Source organism: Ovis canadensis, chromosome 8 (genome assembly GCF_042477335.2).
Source record: "Ovis canadensis isolate MfBH-ARS-UI-01 breed Bighorn chromosome 8, ARS-UI_OviCan_v2, whole genome shotgun sequence".
Classification (NCBI taxonomy): Eukaryota; Metazoa; Chordata; class Mammalia; order Artiodactyla; family Bovidae; genus Ovis; species Ovis canadensis.
Window position 1 is genome coordinate 59,066,174 of NC_091252.1, and position 17,875 is coordinate 59,084,048.

The following is a 17,875-nucleotide window of genomic DNA, read 5'->3' on the forward strand; positions in this document are numbered from 1 at the left end:
CTTATAGGGCTTAGTCCTACAAAAACACAAAATTGTTCACGGAAGGAGAAAGGCCAGTAATTTGGAAGAATTTCTCAAAAATCAGGTTGGGAAGGGTGACAAAATGGAGCACTCAGGAGAACTTGGGGATGGAGTGTTAGCCTTGGGCTGCTGGGCCGATCAATGGCCAAGATGACCTTCACTGCCCTGGGACCAAGGGAGGCAGAGTTGTTGGTCCCATTCAAGCTTGGGGGTGCGAGTCCCTGAACACAGCTCTGGAGCCTCCTGAATACACAGATAGTTTCCAACAGCCCGGGATCCTTGACACCTGCCCTGCCCTCCCGTATGGGCAACACCTCATAGCCTTGAATTCACCCTCCCAGGCTTTATTAACTTTCTCTCTAAAGAATGACTGGAGCTTCAGAGGGCAAGGCAGGCCCTGGGGACAGAGAGACACAGTAGCAGGCACCAAGCAAGCTGATGTATTTTACCTGGAAATTGTCCAGCCACTGGTCAAACACTGTACTCATTATCTGAAAACCAGGGCACAGTGAAGTGGATCCAAAGAGGGTGATGGCTCTACTATTTCTGCTGTTTGGCTTTTGGGACGACTGGGCATTACAGGCTATGTGGTGCTCTATAGAAAGGGGACACAGCAAAGGGGATAAGGGCTCAAGGGAGGGTGAAGAGCTCTAGCCCTGGGCTGTTTTAATGTCTCAGGGGTAAAGGAGATCCAGAGGACAAGATATTAAACAGCCCTGCTTCCCACGGTGATACTGGGAGCACACGGTCCGGTACAGGGGTCTAGGTGCTGGGAGGGGGGACCCCGGGCAGGTTGCTGGCAGACCCTTCCTCATGTTGCAGTACCCTCAGGAGAGAAAGACTGGCAGTCAGCCCTGGGGAGGGGGCCTCTGCCTCACACTGGCCATTCCACTCTACCTGGAGCCTGGAATAAGAAAAGACTGGCTGTCAGAGCAGTGATCTTTCATGGGCCCTGACATGAGCCATCAGTTGAAAGCACAGGAAAATAAAAAGGTCAGCTTATGACCCAATTAATCTGGGAGGGGAAAAGCAAAAATAAAAAGTGGGAATTCCCTGGCAGTCCAGTGGTTAGGACTCAGTGCTTTCACTGCTGTGGGCCGGGGTTCAATTCCTGGCTGGGGAACTAGGATTCCACAAGCCATGTGGTATAACAGACCAAAAAAAAAGCAGTGTGTATGTGTTCATTTGTGCTCATACTTAAGAACACAGAAAATAGCCATGAAATCCCACCAGTAATAACTAAAATGCTCTCATTCTATCTGCTCAGTCAAAAACCCCAAATCTCTTATGGTAAGATTGCAAGTATTAGCAAACCTACCGGGAGAGGTTTGGGGAAATCGGTGAGCCCATCCAATGTCCTGACCCACCAGATCCTGTTAGGATCGCTGATCCTCCTTCCCTGCCCTCAGCTAAAGTCCCTGGCCCTCCTAGTCCTCATTCCCTGAGACCCAAACTCCCACCGCCACCCTAAGTTTCTCCCAGCTCAGACCACTGTGGGCCAGCATGCCCCAGTCCTGCAACCACTGGTCAGGGCCCAGAGGCCCCAGGGGCATCAGGCTGGCCTCCAGACAATGCCTTCCTCTCAGAAGGCCCTGTCCAGATGCTACCTGATGCTCTCAAAGACATCTTTTGCCTGTGAGCGGAACAGCATTCATTAATATGCCTGACAGATACAGGTGTTTGGTTTTTCCCATTTAAGAGGTTTTAAAAATACTAAATAGTTTAAAATATTAAGATTACATTTAAATAAATATTAAAATCTAAAAAAATCATTTCACAGAAGCATAACATACACAATCCAGCTCATCCACTCATACAAGCATAGATTAAACACCCACCCTAGCCTTCCAGGTGGCGCTAGTGGTAAAGAATCTGCCTGCCAATGCAGGAGACCTAAGAGATGCAGTTTCGATCCCTGGATCAGGAAGATCCCCTGGAGCAGAGCATGGCAACCCACTCCAGTATTCTCACCTGGAGAATCCCACAGACAGAGAAGCCTGGCCAGCTACAGTCCATGGAGTCACAAAGAGTCGGACACGACTGAAGAGACTTAACACACACACATGTGACCCAGGAAAGACAGTTAAGGTAGACACAGTCCCAGCCTTCATGGAGAAAGCTTAGGCACCCAGCACATCAGGAAGTAGTAAGAAAACCCTCATGGAATTTGAATCACTACCTCACTGCTGCTCTACATGGAAGGCAGTTGGAGCTGTATACCCACCCAGTGGAAGGCGACTTAACCAGCTGTCTTTGCCCCTCTGCAGGCCCTGCCATCCCAGTGGGCGTGGACGTGCAGGTGGAGAGCCTGGACAGCATCTCCGAGGTGGACATGGTACGCGGGGCCCGTGGTGGGCAGCTCTAGTGTGGGATGCCAGGGCTGCTGTCCCGCGGCAGCCTGCGGTGGGCGGGGCCACGCTGGTACTGGCTGTGCCTGGGGGCGGGGCCACAGCTGGAGGGGATAAAACTGGCACTTGGAGGTTGACCCAGGTGCAGGGAAATCTACAGCCGGGGTTCTCTAGCTTCATGGGTCAAAATAACTTGGGAGGGTGCTCTGTCGCTCAGTCGTGTCTGATTCTTTGTGGCCCTCTGGACTGTAGCCCATCAGACTCATGGAATTCTCCAGGCAGGAATACTGGAGTGGGTTGCCATTTCCTTCTCCTGGCGATATTCCCGACCCAGAGATTGAACCCCAGACTCTTGCCTCTCTACACTGGCAGGCAGGTTCTTGCCCAACTTGCGTTGTCTGGGAAGCCCCAGCCTGGGAGGGGATGTTGATTAAATGCAGATCCTAGGCCCCGTGCCAGACTTGCAGATTCAGTCTCTGGGAGTGAGAGCCAGCACTTTTTGTTCTGAAGACAGCCCTCAAGTAATGTGAGTGGTCAGACGAGCCACACTCGGAGGAGCACAGGAGGTGGGCGTGTTCACCTGGAAGTCCTGCAGGTCTCTGATCACCAGTGCCCGCCTCTCACTCTACGGTGGTGTCCAGCAGGATTGGGGGGTCACCAGAGCCTCTTTGAAGAAGTCTCATTTCAGCTGAGACCTGATAGCTGTGGAGAGGGCACAGCAAGAGCTTGTCCGAGGTCTCTGAGGCAGAAGAAACCGGGAGTTTGCAAATAGAAAGACAAAAGAGGGAAGTGAAAGATTAAAGAAATGGGCTGGTTGGTGCTCACCTCTACGGGACCCGCCTGCAGGACAGGCAGGAGGGGTCTGGGTGTAGCTGATAGAGCAGAAATGGGCATCCACTCTGAGCCCAACATCACAGGCATCTTTCCAGCCTTCCTCCACCTACTCCCAGAAGACTTATCTGCGTTTATATCTTAGCTCTGACTGCAGCGTAAGGGCTTCACTCTTAGTTTAAGACACAACCACAGAGACACTTGGTAACAGAATAAGCTTTCAGGCTGAAATTATACTGCTGCCTATCTCTTCATCCATTCATTCCCTTCATTTTTTCCATCCTGCAAATATTTATTGAGCATCCACTTCTCTGCTCTTCCAGGCACTAAACTAGGGTCTGGAGATTCAGTGGTAGGCAGGGCACAATTCTGCCTTCAAAGATCTTACAAGTCTAAGAAATCCTCCTAAATGGGACACTTGACTGTCCAGGTTTCTGGAAGTGTCTACTGAGTTGAGCTGAATGGTTAGCCAATAGGTAAGGAGCCGTGTGTGCACAGGTATTGGTGAGCGTGCAGGGCTTTGGGGAAATCCTGCCTTGCTGGCTCCATGCCAGCCAGAGGGCATCACAGCTGCCATTTTTCCTTTGCAAGGCCTGAAGGAGGAGCTGTGCAGTCTCCTGGGCTCCAGTCTCACAAGGCATGAGAAGGAGTCATTCTCTTTCCTGTGGCAGTGGTGGCTGTGGTGCGGCAGGACAGCAGACTGTCACCCAGACCCTGGAGGCTGAGCCTGAGGCAGCCATCATGGCGGTGGAAGGGACAGTCAGGAAGGGAGTTTTGTAAGGCATCTCTGTCTGGTCTTACCCCTGCTCCATAGGACTTCACCATGACCTTGTACCTGCGGCATTACTGGAAGGATGAGCGGCTGGCTTTCCCCAGCGCCAGCAACAAGAGCATGACCTTCGACGGCCGGCTGGTGAAGAAGATCTGGGTCCCTGATGTGTTCTTTGTTCACTCCAAAAGATCGTTCATCCATGACACCACCACAGACAACATCATGCTGAGAGTGTTCCCTGATGGGCAGGTGCTGTATAGCATGAGGTAACCGTCCCCGGGGTCATGGTCTCTGTCTAGAGTCATTCTAATACGTGTGGACAACGCCAGGGAAAGTTTGGCTGATTTACCACTGTATCGTCAGAGCTAAACTGTGTTTTTCATGGTAGGTGAGGAAACGGTATTTGTGGAATGAATTAGCTATTCAATTTCAGGTTAAAAAACCACCACAAAGAAAAAAACAACCCTCTGTTAAAAAAATGTGTGGTCTGTCCATTTAGCCCTGGAGAGTTTGCCACTGTGGTTGGATCTATGGAATACATGGGAAGGTCTGAACCTTCTGATAACAGAACTCTCTAAAGATGAAATGGCCACCATAGTAGGTGGTAACTTCCCCATCACCGGGGATCTTAAGCTTGGGTTAGGAAACTAATTGAGCCTGAATGAATTGAAGGAGACAATGACCTTCTTTACACCCTCTACCTCTGACAGCCTATGATTCTATCAAACATATTATCAATGTTTATTAATAATAAACATTAGAAAAATAGCAATAGCTACTGCTTAATAGGTGCTACCATAGAATGTCTTCTGGGCTGACTTGAGTGATTACAGTCTTATCTCCCACCTTCCTGGCCTGCCTGTACAGTTTGCCAGAATCTGATGCTAATAACCTTGAGTGGGGGCTATGAAGGCATAACCTCTGTAAGAACAATGCCCCGGGGGAGGTGCCAGTATGGGTCATTCACAACCAACACCCTCAGGAGCTGGCATCTGAGCAGAGCAAATACCACCATATACAGAAGACAAAACTCTAAAAGTTAACATAGAGGGACTCAGTGGTTAAGACTCAGTGCCTCCAAAGCAGGGGACACAGTTTCGATCCCTGGTTGGGGAAATAAGGTCCAGTGTGCCACACGGTGCTCTGAAAAAAAAAAAAAAGTTAATTTAGAGACCTGGGTTTCCAAGCTTCTGGAAGGAGGCAGCTGCTCCTGACCACGTCTGTGTCCTCCTTACTATGGGTAGACAGGCGAGTCAGTAGGTCACTGAATGAGCAGAATGTTTGTTTGGATTCTAGGATTACGGTCACTGCCATGTGCAACATGGATTTCAGCCACTTTCCCCTGGATTCTCAGACCTGTTCTTTGGAGCTGGAAAGCTGTAAGTATCTGTATTCGTAATGACAGACCTTTGCCTTCTTCCTTCCCTGTGCCATTTTAGTAACTCTGAGACTGAGTACCGCCTGCCAGAGATAAGAACTATTTACTCCCAGGCCCTGTTGCTCCACCTTGCCTCAGAAGACAAGGAGTCAAATTAACTTCTTTTCCTCTCCCCAAAGATGCATATACAGATGAAGATCTGATGCTATATTGGAAGAATGGGGACGAATCCCTGAAAACGGATGAAAAGATCTCCCTATCTCAGTTTCTGATTCAGAAATTCCACACCACTTCCAGACTGGCCTTCTACAGCAGCACAGGTAGCTAACTTCTGCCACAGTTGGGTTCACATGTGGAAGAAAACGCACTAGAATTCTTCTTTGGCCCCCTTCCGATGAAAAGAATTTTTAAATTATTTTAATAATGCATAGAGCAACAAAACAAAAATAGCACTTAAATGCAGAGGATTTAAAAGTTGCTGTCCTCTGAAATCTCATGGCTGGAGGCACTCATTCTGAACAATTCAGCAAATATCCTTGCAGACATCCTGATTAAGTATGTCATTTTACAAAATTATGTAATTTTACAAAATTATTGTTGTTGTTTAGTCACTAAGTAATATCTGACTCTTTTGAGACCCCATGGACTGTAGCCTGCCTGCCTTCTCTGCCCTTGGGATTTCCCAGGCAAGGCTACTGGAGTGGGTTGACATTTTCTTCTCCAGACCATCGTTCCAACCCAGGGATAGAACTGGTGTCTCCCTCTTGGCAGGCGGATTCTCTACCACTGAGCCACCTGGAAAGCCCTTAGAAAAATTACAAAAGTGTAATTTTACAAAAGTCAGGTTTTACACACGATTCTATAAACTGATTCATCTGACTTAACGATATAGATGGATAGCTTTCCAGGGAAATGCATTTACAACCTATATTCAGAGATATAGATTCATTTCTCATGTGTAGTGTGACCTCTTCTTGGACCCTGGGTCCATATTTGAAGTTTTGAGAGTGTCCATTTGTGAATTCTTCTCTGATCTCACCATCAGCCCTTGTAAATAGTTGCCTAGGGGCATCCTAACAAAGTACCACAAACTGGATGCTTGAAACAATAGGAATGTGTTCACTCCCAGTGCTGAGGCTGGAAGCCTGAGCACTCTGCTCCTCCTGAAGGCTCTGGGAAGGAATCCTTCCCTGCCTCCTATCAGCTGCTGGTGGTTGTAGCATCACTTCAACCTCAGCCTTTATTGTTATGTGGCTCCCTGTGTCTCTGGTGTGTCCATGGTATGTCTGACTCTTTGCAACCCCATGGACTGTAGCCCACCAGGCTCCTCTATCCATGGAATTCTCCAGGCAAGAATACTGGCATGGGTAGCCATTCCCTTCTCTAGGAGATCTTCCCAACCTGGGGACTGAACCCAGGCCTCCTGCATTGCAGGCAGATTCTTTACCATCTGACCCACCAGGGAAGCCCGTGTTTTTGTACACCTATGTTTAAACTCCCCTCTTCTCTAAGGACCCCTGCCATTGGGTTATGGGCCACCCTAACTCAAAGGGACCTCACCTTACACTGAAGACCTGATTTCTCAGTAAGGTCACATTCACAGGTGGTGGGAGTTAGGACTTCAATGTACCTTTATACAATATACAGCTCCGCAGTAGCCACAGGTCCATAGAGGACTTCTCACTTCCTTACCCTTCCTGTCCCAGTGCTGAGAAGCTCGGGCACAGGTGTGGGAAGATTTTGTGCTACTGTCTGCTCCTGCATGGCCACTATCTCCCCATTTACCTGCCCCCAGCCCCACCCTTCTGTCCACAACATACAACAGTGGAGAAGAGCGAGCCCCAGCCAAGGGTGTCAGGACAGCCCGTGCCAGCTTCCCTTTATGTCCATGGTGCTCACCTTCATCCCTCTCTTCTCTTCTGCTCTGATGTGTATTTGGCACACAATCTTCTTTTCCCATCTCTTCTTGGCAAGTTTAAATAAACTCTTTTCTGAAACCTTTTTTTTTGAAACAAATTATTTATTTTTTGGCTGCACCAAGCAGCATGAGGGATCAACCAGGGGTAGAACTTGTGCCCCCTGCAATGGAAGTGTGCAGTCTTAACCACTGGGCTGCCAGGGAAGCCCCTAAAGCCATTTTAAAGAATTTCTTTTTCATTATGTGCTGCTGTTTTGAGCGTTTTATATGAATTAACTACTGTCTACCCAATGAATCTATGGTGTAGATAATATTGATATTCTCCCCAGTTTATAGACCAGAAAACTGAGGCTCAGAGGGATTCGATTTTAGAAAGGAAGCTTATTGTACTAAGGCAACCAATCATGAACTTTTAACTTTCTGCTGAAGATGAATATGATGATGGGGAAAGAAGGGCTCCCAGGAAAGGAGTTTGTTTTTGCCTCTGTGATGGGATCTCACTGCTTCTTCCTGTGTCCCGCAGGCTGGTACAACCGTCTGTACATCAACTTCACGCTGCGTCGCCACATCTTCTTCTTCTTGCTGCAAACCTACTTTCCCGCCACCCTGATGGTCATGCTGTCCTGGGTGTCCTTCTGGATCGACCGCAGAGCCGTGCCCGCCAGAGTCTCACTGGGTAAAAGCACTTGATAAGGTGTGGCAGGGTGGGTTTTTGTTTTTTGTTTTTTTTTCAACCAGTCACTATGTAGAGAAGTAAAAATCGCCATTTAGGGTTCTTAAGTGATGGTCTGTCCGAGTCAGAGGAGCGAACTTTCCTCCTGCTTCTTGCTTTCCAATTCCAAGCTGCCCTCAGTTTCCCAGACCACGTGGTGAAAACCTGAGGGAGCTCAAACCACACCACCTCTGCTCAAATCATTTCAGAAAGAGAGTACTTTCAGAAAGTCCACTTTCTGGATGTGGACTTCCACCACTGGCAGCGTCGGAGCTCGGTACTTTGATAAATGAGGCAATTCGACAAATGCCCAAACTTACTCTGTAAATACAAAAACTTAGTTTGTTGGCTTTGTTTAGACAGAGTTTGGGAGCAGGGCCCATGTTTCATGATTTCTTGGAAGGAGGGGGGCTGCATTCCCTGGAGCTGCGGCTTAGCCTTAGAAGCCCCTAAGTGTCAGAGTCAACACTTGCACCTCATCATTGTCAGTTTGGACAAAATCAGGTTGGGCCCTGAGACATGAGAGGGTTTGACCAGCAAGGCACAGTGAGGAAGAAACTGGTGTGACAAGCTTTCTGGACTCAGATGAAGGCAGACGTGTTCTTTTCTTGAGGTTTGGGAAGCCTCCTTGAGAGGAGTTCTTTAGCCCCTGCTTTTAAATTTTTATTAAATTAAATTAAATTAATTAGTTTTAAATTTAAATTCAATTAGTTACATTTTTATTAAATTAAAAAAAATTATTTTTTATTGACGTATAGTCGATTTTCACAGTGACTGTTTTAAATTCCACATCTGAGCAGATCCTCTGGGATGCACCATGGATCTTGGCAGTCACATCACAGAGACCCCCAGCTGCAAGGGGCTCAGAGTAAAAGGGGACACGCAGTGAGTGGCCCAGGAGGAGAACGGGGTGGCTGCTTTGGAGCAGACCCTCACACCTCTATGAGGTGGAAACCTGCCAGGGGCACTTCTGGTTGGATATAAGAGAGAGAATGTAAAATGGGGCCGCCATGTACGCTTGTCAGAGGCTGAACTAAAGCTGGACATTGCAGGGATCACCACGGTGCTGACCATGTCCACCATCATCACGGGCGTGAACGCCTCCATGCCCCGCGTGTCCTACATCAAGGCCGTGGACATCTACCTCTGGGTCAGCTTCGTGTTCGTGTTCCTCTCGGTGCTGGAGTACGCGGCCGTCAACTACCTGACCACCGTGCAGGAGCGGAAGGAGCGGAAGCTGCAGGAGAAGGCGAGAGAGGTTTCATTCATTTCCTTGTTGGAGTCCATGCTGCTGGTTGGATGAGGACAGTGGGAGGGAGAATGTTTGTGCAAAAGGAGGAGGATCCATTTCAGAATATTCTAGCTTCTATCACAAGGGATCCCAGGAAGTAGCTCGTCTTTGGACTAGACTTGGGTTCTTGGTCTCAGCTCTGCCACTTCTCTTGGGCCTCAGTTTCCTCATCCGTTTTAAAAAAGTAAAACGGAATCCTCACCCCACCTACCTCCCAGGGTTACTGTTAAGGGTTACAACACCCTTGCAATAATGTATGGGAAAGTTACTTTGAAATTGTGTGGTTCTAGATGCACGTAAAGTCTCACTATCATTCCTGAACATGTTTAGGGAAAATGTCTCCATGGCCTTTGAGCAGAAAAGAGGAAAGTTCTAAAATAAAAAACTCATATATTTATCAGTTCTCTGGCCCATTGATCCTGAGACTTTAGCCTTTAGGTTCATTGGAAATACTGTGCTATCTACACAGCGCTGCACTACGCTAAAGTATACTATGAGATGGAATGCAAATGGGCAAATGGGCAAATGGGCAATGCACGTGGGCAGAAAGGGAAAGTCTATTCTATTCACACACAGACTCTTATTAATCATGTTAAGAAACAAAATGCCAGCTTGTTACCAAATCCTTACTAATCATTGCACTAATAAAAATGATGTTCATCTGAAAGATGTAGAGATTAGGGGACTGAAAAATCCTACATTGATGCATGTCTAGATGTCTGGGAGCTCCTTTGCATAAGAGAGCTTTAAATTTTAGGCAAAGAGGATGTGTTGCATTTTCAAAAATAGTCTTTCAATTCCACAATATATCTGCTAAGTATTTTCAGGGTGTCTTCAAATATGCTAGAATGTTTAAGATACACATTACAAGTTCTCTTCAGAAATTTTCTGCTTCAGCATTTGGGTATTTGTTCACATTTTCAATAATCTGTACTTTGATCATTATCCAATGCCTTTGATTCTACTTAAGCACTTGATTTATAATCTGTTAGGCTAAAGCTGAAACTCCAGTACTTTGGCCACCTCATGCGAAGAGTTGACTCATTAGAAAAGACTCTGATGCTGGGAGGGATTGGGGGCAGGAGGAGAAGGGGACGACAGAGGATGAGATGGCTGGATGGCATCACTGACTCTATGGACATGAGTCTGAGTGAACTCCGGGAGTTGGTGATGGACAGGGAGGCCTGGCGTGCTGTGATTCCTGGGGTCGCAAAGAGTCGGACATGACTGAGCGACTGAACTGAACTGAACTGAACTGAACTGAGGCTTTCCTTGTGGAGAGCTTTTCAAAAAAAATAGCAAAGCTTTCCTCTAACAAATATGGACTTACGAACTATTAACCTCATATAACATGTTCTCAGGCAGATCATCAACCTATTACCATATGATAAGCCTGGTCTTGGGCAGTGATGATACAATACTATCTAAGGAGCAAAGAGGAAGTCATCAGTGGACAGACCATTGGTCCCAAGTCTAGTTCCCTGTCTATGGGAACAGAAATCCGGGCAGTAAGGACTTGCTCTCCACTGTTGTCAAACATGTGATTTAAAGGTTGAGAAGGTGTAGTTAGTTGCTGGAGGCTAGACAGGTGGGGAGACATGAAATCTCTCTCTCACTGCTCCACAGAGAAATCACTATTCACGACTGTTAACATGGCCCCCAGGGGAGCTGAGGTTCCCAAAGAGGCCTGGATTCACCTTCTCAGCCTACTATAGATGAAGATTCCAGGCATACCCCATACCTATGGATTAAGATTCTCTGGAGCTGGCACCCTGGAATTGGCATTGCTGACAATTTCCTGAGCAATTCTGATGCCCACTAAAGTCTGGCTTCTGCTCTGCAGACGGCAAGTCTAACCAGAGCCTGCTAGATTCACCCAGGTTCAAAAGGGGGCTCTATGCTGCTTTGGGTTGAAGCTGGAAGGCAAAGCGTGGAGGCACGGGGTCTGCTCCACTGTATGTGCTCAAATTCTTTGGCTGATTGTCCAGACCTGCCCAATGTGCCAAGAGCCGCTTAATTTTTCTTAGAAATGAGCTGATGTGGGAAATAGAGATTTTCCATAATCTTGAGCATCACCTGATTCTAACTCAAAATCTTAAAAGTCTGTGTTTGTTTTAGCAGACAGAATTTAAGCTTAGAGTATGGAAAAGGAGTAAAGACCTGTGTCTTACAAAAAGAAGTCCCCAGTGATAAAACAATGTCTCATAATGTTACCAAGTTTGGGTGTGATTATATCTAAATGCAAAGAATTGAATAGATGACCTCTTATTAACCCTTATCCTTAAAATCTATGTTAATTAATCTAGGAATGTATTAGTGTGCTACTTAATTATTATTGCTGATGGGACAAGACATAGAAATTATAATGAAACAATCATGCCTGATTAAAAAAATAGCTCTCCAAACTACAGATTTCTTCAAGTGTAAAAATAATTCAAGTAATTTTGATTTTTCTCATCTATTTTTGTATCCTAATGCCTCTTGGTATCCATCTGTATATTTCAAAATCCATGACAGTAGGAGACAGGGTGTAAAATGTTATTATTTTACTTTCCCAGATGGAAAAGGCACACTGAGAGCAGAGTTTGAAACATATTACAACCAACAGACTGAGAATAAACCCATGGTCAGTTGGCTAGCGTCATACCTTTTTCCAGCATCAATCAAACACAAATCCTTTTTACTAGGGTATGTGAATCCTTGTTTAAATGTTTAATAATCTGTACATAGATTAATATCAAATACCTTTGGATTATATTTAAATACTTTTGGACTTTATACAGGAAAATATTCTTTCCTGTGTAGAGTCATTCAAAATATGGCAAAGCCTTCGTTCAAAAAATATGGGCTCATGAGCCAAACGTTAACTGGTGCCAACTTTGCTGAGGAGTTAAGTAGGAGGAGGAGTTAAGTAAAACCATTTCCCTCCCTCCACCTTATAATTTCTCTGAATGTTTTCATACTTGCAGAAGTGGTTGAAAAAATAGGATAATGTACATCCATACACCCTGCCCCTCCATCCAACATTGTTGACATTTTGCCATTTTTGTGTGAACTTTTTCTCATATAAACATATCTTTTGGTCAGTGCAGTTGAACCATTTAAAAGTACAGGGCAAAGGGCTGGTGGGAGAGGGGATAAATTAAGAGTTTGGGATGAACAGATATACACTACTGTATATAAAATAGATAAACAAAGACGTACTGTATAGCACAGGGAACTGTATTCAATAGCTTGTTATAACCTAGAATGGAAAAGACTCTGAAAAAGGTCTCATATATATCTATTTCTATCTGCATATGCATGCTGCTGCTGATCTGCATATGCATACTTATATATATATAACTGAATCGCTTTGTTCTATACCTGAAATTATACATTGTAAATCAATTATACTTAGAGGATTATCCAAGAAAAATAAAATAAAACAATAAAAATACAATACAGGCAGGCACCATGACCCTTGAACCTTAAATGTAACCCTTTAAAATAAGGACAGTCTCCTACCTAATCATCTTTGTATTTATACATAGAGGTGGGGGCCCCTGGCTGGAACCAGAATATGTGGATTTGAAGTCCTAATTCTGATACCAGCTGTCTGATCCCAGGAGAGTTGTATAGCTTCTCTTGTTCTTAGTTTTCGCTTCTGTAACTGAGGGCATTTGGACTAGATAAGTGGTTCTTGGTAGAATAACCTGAGAGCCTTAAATCAATTAGTCTAGAGTGGAGCCTAGGTGTGCCCAGTTTAAAGCACTCCCAAGGTGATTCTAATATGCAGCTAGGGTAGAGAGTCATTGGACAAAGTAATCTCTAGAGATGTTGCTAGTTCTGCTTTCTGTGGTTCCGAATAGCTGTGGGCTAGTACTTTGGCCACCTCATGCGAACAGTTGACTCATTGGAAAAAACTCTGATGCTGGGAGGGGTTGGGGGGAGGAGGAGAAGGGGACGACAGAGGATGAGATGGCTGGATGGCGTCACTGACTCGATGGACGTGAGTCTGAGTGAACTCCGGGAGTTGGTGATGGACAGGGAGGCCTGGCGTGCTGCAATTCATGGGGTCGCAAAGAGTCGGACATGACTGAGCGACTGAACTGAACTGAACTGATATTCTCAGCCAGGCCCCTTCATCTGGATCTCTTCCAGGTCTAAACGTGCCTGACATCTCCCCCTGTGTTTGTTGCCCACAGTTCCCATGCATGTGTGGAATGCTTCACTCAAGAACCATGATGCTAGATGGAAGTTACAGTGAGTCCGAGGCCAACAGCCTAGCTGGGTACCCGAGAAGCCATATTCTGCCAGAAGAAGAAAGACAAGACAAAATAGTGGTCCACCTGGCCCTGAGCAATGAATCCAGCTCCTCCAGGAAGAAGGGGCTTCTGAAGGGCCAGGTGGGTCTTCGCATCTTCCAGAACACCCACGCCATCGACAAGTACTCCCGGTTGATATTCCCAGCTTCCTACATATTTTTCAACTTGATTTATTGGTCAGTGTTTGCCTAGGGACTCCAAGGCTGTGCCTGGCGAAGGTAACTTCTAAACCCTTGGACTGTCCTGCCTGGTGTGGACATCTATGGGGTCTGGCTGGCTGTCCACACATGGACCTGCTGACCATGTCCCCTCACAGACAGAGCAGCGGCTCCTGGACCACCTTGAGCAGAATCCTGGCCCCTGGAGGACCCCAGGAGCCCTCCAGCTGCCCTTCCCCAGACCTCGTGGGCTTGCTCGTCATTCCCGCTGTGCTGTGTCCCACTTCTTGCCTCTCTGGGACTGTCTTCTTCTGTTCTTGTGTGTGAACAGTTTCATGAGGGCCCCCTTCCAATAAAGAAAAGGCTCAAATGCCTTCCAGATAAATATTTGGAGACCCTTATAAGGCCTAGGATTCTGTTATAGAGGAAAGGGGAAAATGAAAGGCAAGCTTAGGGGCTTTCTTGACAGGAGACAGGAAATGAGGATTCAAAATGGAAATGAAAAAATCTGTAAACTCTACACCTGGATTAAGTGCCTATCTAGGAAAGAAGAAAAAGGAAAACTCAGATCCCAGACAGGAAATGATTTGACCTGAGTGAGTCTGGCAACTCCCATGATTTTGCAGTATTAAGGAACATCATTCTTTCATCCATCCATTCAGCCATTCATTAAGTATTGAATACCTAGCCTGTGCCAACGCTTATTTTTCTCAGCAAAATGTGACAATATACACTGAATATTGCCTACCAGGGAGACACTGCCCAAACTCATCAGGATGCAGAGTTTTTTGAGGGGGCTGGCCATCTGGATACAGCTGACTCTCCATATGGTTGACCTTAGTCTCCCATTCCTCCAGAGGCTGAGTTGATAACCCTTGGCCCAAGACCCCATCATAAATCAAACTGTTAGCCTAGACCATCTGGCATGGCTGTAGGCCCCCAGGTGAACAAAGACCCTCCTATCAGGTAGGACAATTCAGGGGTCTAGAAGTTACCTCCCAAGAGCTGGAGGCCAAGGCCCAAATCTGTCTTTTGGTAATCCTGTACTACACAATAATCCTTGTCAATTCCTCATTGTTAATGTGAATAACTCTGCTTCCAGTCATTAGAAGATTCATGTAACAGACATTTAAAAACATCCCTACAGTAGATATTGGGCTTTCCTGGTGGCTCAGATGGTAAAGACTCTGCCTGCAATGCAGGAGACCTGGGTTTGATCCCTGGGTTGGAAAGATCCCCTGGAGAAGGGAATGGCAACCCACTCTAGTATTCTTGCCTGGAGAATTCCGTGGACAGAGGAGCTTGATGGGCTATAGTCCATGGGGTCGCAAAGAATTGGACACAGCAGAGTGTCTAACACTTTCACTTTTTTTCACTACACTAGACATAGTGGGGTCCAAAGTAAGAAGAAGACATAATTATATTCTCACACAGCCCTCAGAGAAAGGACTGGTCAAGGATGTGATATATGATTATGTATACATTAAAAATGTTACACACAACAAAAATGGTTCAATGTGTAATGGAAATTCTGAGGAAGGAATGATTTCCAGTGGAAGGCTGAATCTCGTGGAGATAACAGCTTCTGAGCTGTTCCCTGAAGGTTGGGGATCTGGAGAAGAAATGTTCATGCCAAGTGCACATGTAGAAAGTACATGCTAAACGTGGGCTTTCCAGTATGGTAGCCACTGGCCATGAATTTAAATTTAAGTTAATTAAAGTTAAAAAAACCTGAGTTCTTGCCACACGGCTTTAGCCACATTTTAAGTGCTCTACTCAATAGCCATATGTGGCCAGTGGCTGCTGTATTGGATAGTGCAGAGTTATAAAACATTTCCACAGTCACAGAAAGTCTCATTAGTGCTGCTGTGGATGGAAGGATTGGCCTGAGCAAAAAGCTTGAGAGAGGCAGAATAGTTTGGGATCGCAGAGTGTAGAGTTTGTGGGGCAAGTCATCTTTTTTTTTGCTGGATCCTAGTTTGCGGGAAGAGGTGAGAGACGTGCTATTTCTGCAACACTCAGAGTCATGGCAGGTCCCCCAACCTCTCCCCGCCCACCCATGCTGATGGAGACAGAGTCCCCTCCATGTAGTTGCCTGGCCCAAGACCAGTGGCTCTCCCAGCCTTGTAAACAAATGAAGAATGAAGGTACATAAAGAAGGAAATTGCATGGTACAGGGCATCTGGAAATGTTTAGAAACCTTTACTCTTTGGAGACTCTCTAGGCCCCACTGCTGCTCAGAGAATGATAATTACATTGTCGTTAAAAATACATCCTGTTGCTCTAGTTGTCGTATTTAATTTCAACAGTGCTTGACTTCTGACCACGTTGTCTTCATAAATGGAAGCTCTTATAGCATGGTGGCCTGTTCACACTTAACAAAAATAAAGATGTATTTTAACTAGCTTATATAGTGAACTGGCATTCATTCTATAGCAAACAGAATTGTAAACAGCATTTTATCATGAGCCAATAACACCTTCGGATTTAGCACAGTCTTATTGCAGTGTAATAATGTGACTCTACGTGAGAAAGGTAGAGATTTAAATGAGGTAAAGAGGAGACAACTGTAGGAGTGGAGAACAGGAATTAAAGAAACGTTGAGAAGAGAATGATTCACCATAGAGAGAGGACAGATGAGTGCACATAATTGTTATCAGAGATGCTTGAATGATGCTTGACTTCACTGAATCTAAGGCACCATCAAATGTAAGATGCCCCCATAGTTTATGTACCACTGAGAGGAAAAAATGCTGCTAATTAACTTACAGCAGTCAACGATTATAGGATGAATCCCGACTTCACCAATGTTAAATTGTAAAACATGTGTATGCTGGAATAAAAGAAATAGGTATTATACAAAAACTGATGATCAGACACACTTCTTGGACACCAAGGAGACAACATTTATCGTGCACTTGTCTTCAAGGCCTTATGCCCAGGTGGGAGATGGGGTGGTGCCTGGGGTGGTAGCAGATAAAGAAATGAATGGGAAACTCCTTTTAGTCACTAAGAAACTTACACTGGGGAATTCCCTGAAGGTCCATGGGTTAGGACTTGATGCTTTCACTGCTCAGGCCCAGGTTCAATCCCTGGTGAGGGAACTAAGATCCCACAAGGCTGTGCAAAGTGATAAAAAAAAAAAGAAAGACAAAAGATAAAAAAGTTCACACTCATAGTAGGCATGGTTCAAAATCATTCAAAGGAGGGAGAGGTTACAGATTTTGCTGTTTATGGTAAATTTTGAGCAATGGCTAGATATAATTTCAACTAATAGGAAAGGAGGGAAGGGAATATTATCGTGGCAGAAAGCGTGGGTGTGTTCAGGGAACTGTGAGCAAACACTCCACCAGATGTACAAAAATCCTGGGTTCACATCCTAGCAGTTCCAGGACCCCAGTGTCAAGGGTTCTTCTAGGTTCATTCCACTTGAAATAAACCTGGGGAAGAAATTGGACGGCTCTTGTCTGGGCCCACGAATGTCAAAGAAAAACCAGAGCTCTGGGTTGTAATCAACTTTAGAAAGTTAGGACTCTTCAAAACCACTTTGATTTTGTTCTTCCCTCTGCAGAAGGGAGACCATGAATTATAAAAAAATGGAAAGCTGCTGAGTTTCAGGGAACCAATGAGGCAGGAAAATAATGATGATGATAGTGGAGAAAGTTCATGTTAAGTTCAGCGATGTTTAGAAGTGCAGCCTGTGTGCTGACATTGTCTTAGACCAGGCAGCCAGAGGAAGAAGCTAGTCCAGCGGAAGGTGAGGAGTCTGGGTCTGGCAGGCAAGCGGAGATGTCAAGTAAAAACTTACAAGGCTGGTCTAGGGCTGAAGGGAATAAAGGTTTGGGACTATCTTCCCAGATGTGCTTAAGGAAGCTCTATCAAGGGGAAGAAAACTCCTCAGAAGAAAAGCAGAAGAGAGGAGGTCTGGAGATAAAAGCTTGGGAGTACTTATTTAGGTGGGAAGAGGAATGCTGATCAGAGAAATAGAATAAACTGAAGACTGTCACAGATACAGTAAGAAGGAATACTCTCAAGTCGGGGAGAGGAGGGCTGGGGCAAATAAAAACATAAAAATTGAGAAGGGTAAGGGCTGTGAACAAACAAAGCAAGATGGAGGCCAGCGGCTGGATGGGATCAAT

The 17,875-nt window shown here is 45.7% G+C and overlaps 1 protein-coding gene across 2 annotated transcripts in view; it reads left to right on the plus strand.

Annotated features, from left to right (window-relative positions):
• GABRR2 (gamma-aminobutyric acid type A receptor subunit rho2) overlaps positions 1–16,145 on the plus strand; it is a 43,557-nt gene extending 27,412 nt beyond the window's left edge. For both annotated transcript variants that reach the window (XM_069598287.1, XM_069598286.1), the window contains 7 exons: positions 2,289–2,356; positions 4,015–4,238; positions 5,269–5,351; positions 5,530–5,670; positions 7,792–7,944; positions 9,033–9,229; positions 13,459–16,145. In XM_069598287.1, coding sequence (XP_069454388.1) covers positions 2,289–2,356; positions 4,015–4,238; positions 5,269–5,351; positions 5,530–5,670; positions 7,792–7,944; positions 9,033–9,229; positions 13,459–13,770 — 1,178 coding nt within the window. In that variant the 3' untranslated portion in view covers positions 13,771–16,145. The remainder of the gene's footprint in view (positions 1–2,288; positions 2,357–4,014; positions 4,239–5,268; positions 5,352–5,529; positions 5,671–7,791; positions 7,945–9,032; positions 9,230–13,458) is intronic.
• The last annotated feature ends 1,730 nt before the right edge of the window (positions 16,146–17,875 follow it).